Source organism: Gobius niger (assembly GCF_951799975.1).
Source record: "Gobius niger genome assembly, chromosome: 20".
NCBI classification, from domain to species: domain Eukaryota; kingdom Metazoa; phylum Chordata; class Actinopteri; order Gobiiformes; family Gobiidae; genus Gobius; species Gobius niger.
In genome coordinates, this window is record NC_136871.1 from 24,194,887 (window position 1) to 24,207,580 (window position 12,694).

Genomic DNA, 12,694 nt, shown 5'->3' on the forward strand with positions numbered 1-12,694 from the left:
TGGGATATCCAGTCTGAGCGTCCCATTGTATTGAATGACATTGACAGTTAATATTATAAACTACATTTGGTGCTGAGAGCAAAAACTGATTGTGTATTAAGCGCAGATTAGACCATGTACCAGATAATAATGATCAGCAATAGAAGCTTACAAATGATTTTCAACAGTTTTTCTTAGTTGTATTGAAATCATGCCCTCACAGCAGTTTCACAGAGACAGACTGTGCAGGAATCCAGTCAATTATCTGCTAATTAAGATAATGGACCTGGATGAAACGCAGCGCGCTCACATTCATGTCAGCGAGGGCTGCGGGAGAAATCGCAGTCAAATCGGAATTTATTAAGATTATTAGATTAAGACAATCCGAAAGGCTGCAACAGGTGATGATGACAGCACTTGTATGTCACCAACAACAACAAAGTCGACTGTTGTGCCGTTGTAGATTCAAATGACTGCGGTCAAAAGGTTGAGAAAACATTTGAAAATAAATAAATAAATCACAGATAAGATGCTTAGGAAAAAGAGTTTTGGGGCTTCAGGTAATTTTTACGACGACTCCGCTGCATCGCTCTGTAGCTTACACGTCATTGTCATGCCCATCACAAAAAAGGTTATAAAGAGAGTGGGGAGAAGTGAAATACTTGTGCATACAATTGTACCCATCACGTATTAACACAATTACAAAAACAAAAAGCTACATTTCCTCAAAATTCCACATTTTGAAGATACACTTGAACCTGCGTACAGAAAAGGGTGCAGCACTTCCAGGAGCTGCATTAGAGCTTTTGCGTTACCGACAACACGACCACTTGTAGTAATTAAGCGTGCTTGTTATTATTCACTGCGTTGCATAATCGTCGTTGACCCTGATTAGCCCAGAGCTCAGTATCTTTTCTATGGCAGCACAAGGTGTAACAGCAAAATCAAAGACAAAACATCTCTTCATGCCTGCAAATGAGAAGCTGCCCGAGTGCGGCCCTGCCATCTGCCGCCGCAACTGGCTACATTTATTAACAATTTTCAACAAAAGACTCAAAACAAATGGCACGAAAAGGGTGAAGAGGAACCGTTCACAGGAATTGGCAGGTCGTGATCACTTTGAACAGTTCTACTCAAACTCATAATGTTGTGGCGTTGTATCCAAGAGGCTAAGTACGGTTCGTGGTTACGCTGGTCTGCACGCTGAATTCAAACCATAGACATATAATTAGTGCACTGTTATTCCTCACCATTTACATTAATAACACCATTCGCGAGAGAATCCATGATGGCAGCAAGTTCTCCAAAGCCTGTCAATCAAAGCGCAAAGCTAAACTTTAAAAATGGCTTCATGCGCGCCGCGGTACCCACCACCGAGTTATCACAGGAAGAATGTCTAGCTTCAGATACTCTAATGTTCTTTGACAACTGTTTTTGTCATATGTAAAGTCCCCATTAGTCTGCACATTGCACTGGGTTTCTGAATTCGCGCCTGGCCACTAGGTGGTGGTGTTGCAGCAATGTCAGCCCCCTGACATGGCGGTCAGTAGCGGTGGGATTTACGTCTCTTTACTGGGAGTCTTTGGGATCTGTTCGTTTCAAAGAGCCGTTCAAAAGACTGGCTCTTTTTAATATGAAATGTTAATAACGTCAGCCAGATAATTCACAATATAAGACACGATAAAAGGCACACTTTTTTTTCTTGTATCACCATCTTATTAAAACTTACTAATAAAAGCAGGCACATCTGTCAAATAATATTTAGCGCATTTAGCTTTGACTTTAGTGCACAAAGCTTTCACTTGCGTCGCCTACTCCATTGTTGGGCTGATTCTTGTTGTTCGTTCGAGGGAGTTCTGGGTAAAATTGATTGAAAAAAAGATCTGGCTCTTTCCACAATGAACTTGTTGCACGGTATGGCTATGCTAGTTCCTCTGACCTGAAGTTGTGAGCGCCAGTACTTCCTGTCTGTATTCTTTTCCTATAGAGATTAGCTCGGACCTGCTGGAATAAAAATCATATTTTCTAAAGATTACGTGGTTAGCAGTGAGTTCCTGGTAGATCATATATCATTTACTGTGTGTTCAAACCTTGATGTAGGTTGCAATGAGTTCAGAGGAGACGCCTGTGATCATAAAGGATTGATAGTTTGTCTTGAAGCTAAAGGCTAACATGCTATGAAAAAAAATGAATAAAAATAAATACAGATAAAAATGATGGTTTATATGCAGATTAGTTTATATTTTAGCCACTATTTCAAATTGTATAATGCATGAAATTAATGTTAGCCTTTAGCTTCAAGACAAACTCGCTGATCCTTATAAACATAGACGTCTCCTCCGCTGAAATATTTACACTGTACAGCAACTTGTTTACCTGCAGGAAGTGATCATCTACCAGGAACTCACTGTCCACCACAGAATCTTTAGGAAATACGATGATTCGAACAGGTCTAAGCTAATCTTAATGGAAATGAATACGGACAGGAAGTACTAGCGCCCACAACTGCAGCTCAGAGGAACTAGCGTAGCCACATTGTGCAACAAGCCGATTGAGATCCAGTTCAAACTGTTCACCTTAAAGAGCCGTTCGAAAGAGCCGGTCGGTCATGAACGTCACATCACTAGGTCAACAGTGCTAGCCTGGCCTTAGCCATCCGTAAACTCTAGTCAATTATCATTAACTGAGAGCTCAGAAGGTCCCACACTCGGTCTCACGCTTTTCTTGCAATGTCATCATCAGTTGGACAAAAGGCTACGGAAATAAACGGGTGAATCGGGTGGAAAAAAATCCGTCATTCACACCGGGATATTGAACTTTGTGTCAAGTGTGGAAAGCAAACTAACCTTCAAGCCACGATATCAAACATCTATCATATTTTCAGTAATGCCTTTGAGTCGTGTGTGTACAGATTAAACCACGCAAATGTCAGTCACAGTACTAGCCTATATATCTCATGAAATACTCTTGCATTCCTGCACACGGCTCAGCGCAGATTAAGGGATTATCATATCTATAGCATCGCGCAATATCTGGGTCACAATCCAGCTCTTGACACCGGTAAACAGAGGGGATAAGAATGTCAAGTGAGGAAGTGATCGTTGGCATGCCAGAGTCGATCTCCAATTGAATGCACAAACTTTTGGAGAATTTCAAACACTTGTAACTAGTTATAAGTGTTCTTGGAAAGCCGTGTGTTTTCAGATCTCGTCTTTGGTGTCGGTTGAGTAAATGGTGCAAAATAAGCTTCATAAATACAAAAAAACAGGGCTTGCTACTGTCAGAGAGAGTCAGAAAGAGTCAGATTAGGGGCTTGAGTTTGCAGATGGCTGGAGTCCCTCTGCAAACGCCCGTAAACCCCGTAACTATGACGCAACCAAAGTGTGATGTTACGGCATGCTCCAGATTCTTCTGCTTTAACAATAAGGCCGTGTTCTTCGCCGCCTTTTAACCAAAGTTAAAAGTATAATCGCTTCACCCAAACAAACGCGCTCAACTCTGTCTGCATTATGACGTGCTGCGGGTTTTACTTGTTGACAGGGTTTGAGAGGGGGCACAGACGTCTATTGAAACAACCAAAGGACGTTTCATTAAAGCCGTCTATTGTAACACCATCATCTTGTAAAAAATCAATTCGACTCTTCACAGTAAGGCCATTCAAGGCGCCTTTAATAACTCCCGACATGTGACTCGCCAACACTTACCAATAAGCACCGAACTATCTTTGACAACCAAACAATCACGGCGTTTTAGTTTCTTACGATTGCAGCTTTTTCATGAAAAGCAAGTTGGTACAGCTAACGGACTTACCCGACTGATGAGGTCATTTCAAACACTATGTCACCATAAATGATTGCAGAAAGTTAAAGCAACGATTGAAGTCGGACTTAATTGTTACCACGGATAAATACACTGAAATGCGTTAAAGTAATGCCGCCCGCATTGGACGGCCCTTTGTGACAATAACCTTTACCAAATTACAACCTCTAACACAGCAGTCTAGTCATGTTGTGTTATTTGAAAAGGGTTTGCTGCCCTGGGGTGTTATTATTCCGAGCGTTTGCCCCTTCACGTCTTGTTATCAACCACAATTAAAGGTAAATGGACTCAAGGCATGTGAAGTGTCTTGCCCAAGGACACAACGGCCGCGCGCACCTGTGGGAGCTTGGATTTGAAGAGAAATGAGGGCTGGGAACCGTTTTTTTTCCTTCTCCCCGATACCACTACTTTTCCGATACCTGCTTTTCGGTGCCGGTGTCTTAGCGGTACTTTGTTCGATACCTGTTATTTGAATTTAATTAAAATAATGTGTAGCCTAAAAAAAGGAGCCTATCATTCAGGAGAAAATCCTAAAACGGCACAACAGAAAGAACACAGGCCGCAGCAGCGTCGCATGTAACTTCATTTTTTGAGTAGAATTCCCACTTAAGCAGCGTCAAGAAGAGAGAAAGGACATTATCACATCAGGAAACCGTTTTCTTTCAGCTCAACTTTTCTGAACACACTGCGCTTTTCGACAAAGTGAAAGTGCTTCCCACGTTTACCCCCACCACGTTACTTGGTGCGAGCGCTCACTCTGTCACCAATAATTTACCAAAATTGTTCCAAAAATGGCTAATGCAGAGTGAGCGCTCAATCTTTCCATAAACAATCTTTAATCTTCTGTCACTGCATTACCTTTGTCTAAGAGCTATAGTTTCTTATTCAGTCCTGGTTTAGTCCTGGTTTTTAACCAGTTTACTGTATGTTTAGTCCTGGCTCAGACTGTGGCTCTTCCATCTGTAATAATGACTGAAGTGTTAGGAAGTTAGAGCTTTGCTTTGCTTTAAGAAAACATCTGCATTTGTGCTAAAGCTGCTCATGAGTTCAGGCTTTTTTAGACTCACTGCAGATCATTTATTGACGTTTGGAGACAAAAAGTACCGAAAATAGAGCTCCACAGTCCCACCCACTCCCGGTACGGCATAAAAAATATTGTATTGTATTTTTAGCATTGACTTTAAAAATGTTTTTAAAAAAATGAAGAGTTTAATGGCACGAGGCCGGCTAATCAGCTATGTGCCAACTACCGACACTTGCGCGGGTATTTTACAAGAAAGAAACAAACAATACTTGAAAATACAACAAAATTACTTTAATCATTTTGCAGTTTATTAAGTTTTAGACAAATCGTCGATTTTGCCTTGTATGTTTCATGTCCGTGAGTTAGCACATAGCTGACTAGCCAGAGCTGTGATGTCAAACTCTTTAATAGTTGACTTTTTCGAAAAGTCAATGCTAATAATACATGGGATTTTTTATGTTGGAACCCGACACGTGACCGGGAGTGGGTGGGACTGTTGAGCTCTAATAGCACCAAAAAAAAACAAAAAAAAAACATTTTTTCGATACCGGCCGGTAACCCTCTTTACATGAACAAAGTTTGCAAGAAATCTTCTCATCTGACCATAAGAGAATCCTACATTTACCACAGTAGATACAGGACAACAGAGAGTCAGTTACCAATCTGTCACGGTGTGTTTGTTTTCCGTTCAGCAAAACACACTGCCTCGACAATTCAAACAAATAACAACAATGGACACAGCGCACAGCGTAAATCAAAGCAGTGATTTCCAGATCCAGAAAAGAGATACTATTTCACGCCTGTAAAAAAAAAAAAAAAAGATGTCTAGCTTCATATCAGACGTTCCTTCAACCCTATCCGTCACTGACATTGACAACTCCTCCACCGCTGAGGACCCTTGAGCCTGGTTTGTTACACAGCACATTTGAGAGCCTCTTTTAACAAGCATGAGAATAAGCCAGAACTCTGTCATTTATCACAATCCTTGACAACGTCACCTGAGTGTCGTCTGTAAGTATGTACTGCAGGAGAAAACCTTTTAAATCCTATACGAATGTGTCATTGAGAGCCCCTTCATACCAGCTGAATATGTTGCCTTTAAATGTGTTTTTCCAGCCCCTGATATTTCCTCTAACCTCGTCCGTCAGAAGCCGCTTCTTAGGCCTTATACTCATTCAATTCAAAGCGCCTTGCCCCTGGCGCTGCTCCCTGTTATGTAATCACTCACCGGCCTTGCCCTCCTCTCTCTCCGACCGCATGTCCGGCTCAGCGCAGGCACCTCTCGACTCCACGGTCAGCCCCGGTGTGTGCTCTCATAGCAGGCAAAATGTGGAGGAAAAAAACAGCGACCCAAGACCCGATCCAAAGCACCATTCAAGGCTTTCTGCATAACAACCCCTGTCCTCCCAGTCCCTGCCTGCCTTTTTTGCTCCACCCCAAAAAAAAAAGGACAGGTTACCAGGAAGTAGTCACCACCCCCTCCCTTTCCAAGAGACGCGCTATCCTCAAGGGATTTCTCAGCTTCCAATGACTGCGTGTGTTTAGTTCATTGTGCGTTCACCTGTTAAGCAACACGCCCAGTTTGAACCGCTTTCAACCCCCCCCCCCCAGTCTTGTTTTGGACTTTACCTCCCAGACAGACGAAGGGGGAGGGGCATAAGCAAAGCACAGGTATGTGTCCAGGTAGAACTCGTGCTCCATCTATTGGCTGACACGGTGCACATACTGTTAAAGAACTACGTTTTAAAGGCCTGAGGCGACCTGAGGCGGTGCTTCGTCTTTAAGGAAAGGCAGCTTCACTGGACGCCGTCTTTCCACGGTCATTCCTCGAGGCCAGGCAGCTATAATTTATTAATTCTTTGCCTTTTTATGAACTTCTGTGCTTTCTTCCATGCCAGCTGAGGACAAGTTCGGGCATTTATAAGGCGAAAAAAATGGACTGATTTATTTTTGCCACTTTTATTCCCTCTCTTCCCTCTATTAAATGAAAAAAAGCTATGCTAGAACACAGATATATTGGGATGTCTCTTGGTTAGGTAAATTTGATTACCCACGGCAAAAATAGGCTTTTCATTGTCGGGGTGTATAGACCAAAATGTTACGAAGTGTCTCTTTAACTGACCTGAATAAAAAAGGCAATTCAAAATGAGCGCACATTTGTTAATTTTGACAACATATTTTATTTTAGTTTTAGTCTTAGTCTTTTGACTGAAATGTAATTTAATTTTAGTCGAGCTTTAGTCAAAAAAAACTTTTCAATTTTAGTCTAGTTTTAGTCGACTAAAATTGCATCTCAATTAAGTCGACTAAATTTAAGACTAATTTAGTCGACTGCATTTATATATTATATATAATATTCATTATAATCATATTTAATCAAGGTCCTCGACTTCATGGAGCTGCTTCCACATGAATAAAGCTCAGAGCTGTTCATTTGGCAGTGAATTTAAATGATCTGAGGCTTTTTCAGACGGTCAATAGAAGTTTGGATGATTTTAGTCTCTACTTTTCAATTTTATTTAGTCTTATTTTAGTCGACTGAAATATCTGGACATTTTAGTCATAGTTTTAGTCTCATGAGAAAGTTTTCATTTAGTTTTAGTCCAATTTTAGTCGTCAAAAATATCTTATTTTACATTTTTTTGTCACGTTTTTGTCGCATCTTTTAACTTTTTTGTTGCATTTTTCTTGATTTTTTTTGTTTGATTGTGTTTTTTGTTTCTTAGTCACATTTTATCATCGTTTTGGCTCTTTTTCATCCATTTTTGTTGTGTTTTGTCCTTTTTTATGTCTCGATTTTGCCACTATTTGAACTCTTTTTTTTCCAAGAAGCTTTTAGATTTGGGTAATGCCGAGCTCGCTAAGAGATTAAGGCTATCCGCCCCATTGCTAGCCACTATGCTCTTCGCACCTTCAATAAAGACAGTTCATCAGTCACATGACACAGACAGGAAAGGGGGAAAGGCTTGCACAGGTGAGTTTCCAGGTGGTGCTCTCGCTCCCGTCTACATTGTGCAAATAGGTACAAAGCGCTCAAACACAAAGAACAATGCGCTCCACTGTTCGCGTGCCAAGCTCAGTCTCTCGCATATAGCACTACTCAACTTCCCGAGTCCAAATGCGAGGAGGTAAGCCGTGAATAAGAATGTGTATAGTTGAAAATGGATTCCCCACGGACAGCGCTGTGTGATGTGGGAGACTTTGTGGTATGTGCTGCATGCTGAGACGGGATGTGTAAAAGGTCCCGATCAGTATCTGTCAGGAGCGCGGAGCTGGGGAAGTTTTGCAGGAAACTTGAAAATGTGGTGAAGAAAATAGTTTTGAGTCTTCCTGAAGCAAACTCACTTTAATGCTGAATGTGTTTGAGGATTTACCACATGGAGTTGGATTTTGAAAACGTGTGTGGTGTCTTTTGAAATGCCCTGTACCTGATCTTTTCGGGGGTTTACAAACAATGAAAAATGTAAATTAGTTGTGGTTCAAACTCATTCCTCTCCGATACCAACAACTCTGATACAGCGATGATCTTTATTTTCATTCTTTTATCACAATTGAATGTTGAGTAAAAAAATGAATGAATTACGCACAAATATCAAGTTATCGTTTTATTGTATAAAAAGTTCCATAATGCACCTTTAAGGTGAGACAATCCAGGCGGAAAAATAATTTAGATACACGCTGGACATAGCTGACATACATTTGAGAAAAAATGTATTGCAACTTTTCTCTTATTTTAGGTTTTCACAGAAAAATAAGGCATTTTGTGCATAAAGAGGGCCAATAGTGATATTTTCAGTGACATACTCTCGACCATAGATGGAGCCAGGTTTACATTAAGGCTTTTATTTTGTTGATATATTTGTTTCAAAGATTTTGAATTACGCTGACATTACTGAGATGTTTAGGGAGAAAACTAGCTAAATCTCAACATTGATCTCTGCCTGACAAATGGATGTTTTCACCGTAACTATTGTAATACAAACAACAGTACGGTCGATCAGTGCGGTGCAGATTCCAGCCACAGGTCAAAGAGTTTCAGTCTGAGTCGCAGAGAGCAGGACTGACACAGCCTTCGCAGCATATGCATATTGTACATTTCTGTGCGGAGGAGTTGACGACAGGTTTCCATTAGCCCTGTCTCTCACAGCCTTGTGTTTTAACTCCGTTCAGATCAAAAGTGCTCTGACCAGATCCGTGTCAGCAGCACCAGTGGAGCTGTCAATCACGTGTGTCACTTCCTGGATTAGTGCCAGGCTAAATCAGTAGATCAGACAGCAGCACAGGGGAGGCTTTGAAACACTTAACACTAAGCTTTGTAAAAACGGGAAAACAAATGGTGATCAAATGGGCTCAAATTTGACTGAAAAGATAAGCCGTAAATTATGTTTAAATTGTGTAGTGAGAGCGTATGTATGATGACAAATAAGGCACTTTGTGGCTTGAGTTATGCGCTTTTCTGTGAGTGAAAAAAGCAAATGGTCTTGTGAATTTCTACATAGTGAGATAAATAAAATCTTGTGTTATCTTGCACACAAGATTATATGTCAGTGGGTTCATATACTGTAATTGAAAAACATTAAACAAGGATCACTGGACTTCTCTGCATTAATTATCCTCTCAGCAAATGATCTGATCATAACAACTTGTGCATTACAAACACGGTAGATCAGTTATTCAGCAACAGCATGAACTTTCATTAACTAAATTACAAAGACTGAAACCTTCAAAAATGGCCATTATTATTGGAAATCATGTTTTCTGTCCTACACATTAGTTGGCGCTAGCATTAGCATACTGATGTAGTGGAAACCTAACTCAGCGACTGGATTCTACAGCTTAAGCTTATATCAAGTTGGTGAAAGTTGTCTTTAAAATGATGAGAGCCCAAACAGATATCGGTTCAGTATCAGTAATCTGGAATACCTGATTGCTCGGACATCCAATACTAATACCTAGGGTGACCAGATGTCCCAGTTTACCCGGGACAGTCCCAGTTTTGAGTCCTTGGTCTCATGTCTGAATAGATTTCTACAAGACCACTGACTTGTTCCAGTTTTACACAGTCTCTGTCCCAGTTCATCCCCAACATACCTAGAAATAAGGTGAATACCAATTACCAAGTATTAATAATACTACTGACTAATATTCGGATCGGTGCATCTCTAATAAAAATCATAACAGAAGTAACTTGTGGAGTGCCTGATAGATTTGATAGCTCAAACTTTCCGATGCCGTGAACTTGTATGAACAGAGAAATCCATTTTGGGCTTATGTAAGGAGCTTAATACAACCAGCCTAAAGAAGCAGTGAATATTTGACTGTTCTAAGCGCTTACAAAATGTGAAAACCCTGACACTGAAAGCATGGTCCAGACAGTAAAATAACTCTCAGTTGTAAATCTTTCCTCTTCTCAATGATGCTCTGCCTCTTTTCTCCTTGCCCACGCAAACTCCAAAGTGAAATCCCCCAGTCCCCTCCTCTCTCTCCACCTCTCTCCTCTGGCCGCTGCACATGGCTGACCTGCCTGTCTGCATTATCGGAGCTGGAGAGTGCCGATAGAGACTGCCAGCGCCAAAGTAGTATTAAAACATTAGTTCACTCGGAGGGACGACGAGGAAAAGTGGAGCTAAATCAAGCGCTGAGTGGACGGTCCGCAATCCTTTCGGGAAAAAAAAAGAAAAAGTTTTGCATCCTCTCATTGAATTCAAACAGTCTGTGTCTACGGGAAGATAACGATGTGACTATAACCACATTATTTGCAAATTTGACCGCGAGAGGCTGTTTGGGTTTGTTGTCCATGTTCAGTTTCCCCCCTTCTTCAATGCAATTAACTAATAAAATGACATCTCTTCATCCCCTCAGTCCGCCATGTCCCGTCTAATAACATCTGACTCTCCGGGCGAGAAAAAAAGAAGAAGCAATAATAGTTCAAGCCTGTCGAAAACGGCGACTCCGGGTGAATGCAAATGACACGCTTGTGCAGCAAAGACGCCAAACGACTCGGCCAAAATGAACGGACGGCATCACAAAGAATAGAACGGGGATAATAGCAGTCATTGAAAGGGAAGGCGGACGAAGCTGAAAATCAATACAGATGAGATCAATAGTCTTTATGCGGACATTATCACGGGCCGGCACTTTGATTACCGCCGAGATACGCTATTATAGTTTGTCACATGTCGTTGTGCAAAGCGTTTTAAATCCCACGCAGTGATTGGGCAAAATAAGTGGTCTTTCCGTGCCATAATTGCGGCGTGGTGCGAAGCGGGAAAAAACGGCGCTGACGTCGGGGCAATTTGCAAAGAGAAGCGTGTTATTTCTCAGGGATAAAGGAGTGAGACCCGTCAAAGTGTCCCCATAGAGTACATTACGTGACAGAAGTGATTCATATCGAGTCTAAGCCATAATATACTGCGTGTCTGTCAATGCTCTGGGCTTTGTCACTGAGACCTTTAGCCCGATGTTATGCTTAGTTTAAGATGTCTTTTTTTGTTTTGGTGGTTGAGTGATTGTGTGTTTGTTTGTTTTTTGGCAGTGACTTTTGAATTGGGTAGCGAGGTACAACTTCAGAAGTGGATTTTGATGGATCTTCCAGAGATGGGGAACACCAGAGATTTTAGTCCCTCTTTCCCGCTCTCCCTAAGCACCACAATCAGCACACATGGGGAGGAGGGATTACGTGATTGGATGGATAAGTGAGACAGAACTAAATGAAAGGGATATGATCATATGTGATCATACGTCGTCATTACATTGACACTCCGAGACCTCCTCCCCCTCTCCCGCCCCCCTTCACCTGGAGGGCCCGGGCCACCCCCCAACATCCACCCCAGCCCCTAGGTGCAAAACCAGGTCAGGGACAATCCGCCACACGGAGCCTTCAACCCCAGCCCTAGTTTTTGTTCCCTTTCCCATGTTTTGTACCTAGATTGGTGTAGAGTGCATTAAAATAAGCATGAGGCTTACCCTATCTTTAAAAAAAGACACAAAAAAAACAGAAAACATGTTGATGAACGAATGTGCCGACGCTGGTGGGGCTCTGTCTCCGAGCTGGCCCGGTGTCGCCTCAGGGTCCCCTCAGAACAGCTGGAGGAGGGAAGTTTGGGCATCTCGACTGAGACTCCGCGACCCGGCCCCGGATAAAGCGGAGGAAAAGTGGATGGATGGGTTTGCTTATTGAAATAATTTTTCAAGGTTCTCAGGATTTCTCCCACACCAAACAAGCAACAAAAACATTGTGCCCTGAAGTCAGTTAAAAATTCACAACCCTTGCCTTGATTGCAAAAGGATTTTTCAAACGCACTTGTCGATTGATTGCACAACAAGCTGTCTGCCGTTTCTTCCACAGACATTTGCAAACTAGCCTTTCTTTCAAGAATGAATCTCCACCAGGGAAAGCAACAATGTGCTTCTCAACGCAGCAACAGCAGAATCTAACCCCAGGGCTTTGTGAGCTCACCTTTGCCGAGGGAGCAGTCTGGAGAGCCGAAGTTGGCCAAAGTGGAGATGTCCGTGTTGTAGCACATGTCTGTGACCAGGGCCTTCTGTCTGCGGTGCACCGAAGAGTCTGCAAAGTAAACACAAATGCTTCATGGTTTATTGTTTATTTGGTCGGGAACAAAACAACACACAAAGGCCTCCCTAATTGTCACTCAATATTAAATCAACTGAGAGAGATAACTCGGTAACAGTCTTCTCTGTGTTTCTTTGACATTCATCAATCCATATCGCAGCAAATTGATGTCCCAATGTGATGTTGGTTTTAATCATTCGCAATTTGTTTTGATAGAAAAGGAAACGAAAAAGAAGCACGTCGGGACAATTACGTCTTTAAAACTTCAGCCGGCATCAAAGACATTTTTATCAAGAGGA

The 12,694-nt window shown here is 41.8% G+C and overlaps 1 protein-coding gene across 3 annotated transcripts in view; it reads right to left on the reverse strand.

Moving 5' to 3' along the window:
* The window catches only part of kaznb (kazrin, periplakin interacting protein b), a gene marked incomplete at its 5' end in the record, with an annotated part of 161,686 nt that overhangs the window by 30,650 nt on the left and 118,342 nt on the right, over positions 1 to 12,694 (reverse strand). For all 3 annotated transcript variants that reach the window (XM_079579517.1, XM_079579518.1, XM_079579519.1), the window contains one exon: positions 12,282 to 12,389. In XM_079579517.1, coding sequence (XP_079435643.1) covers positions 12,282 to 12,389 — 108 coding nt within the window. The remainder of the gene's footprint in view (positions 1 to 12,281; positions 12,390 to 12,694) is intronic.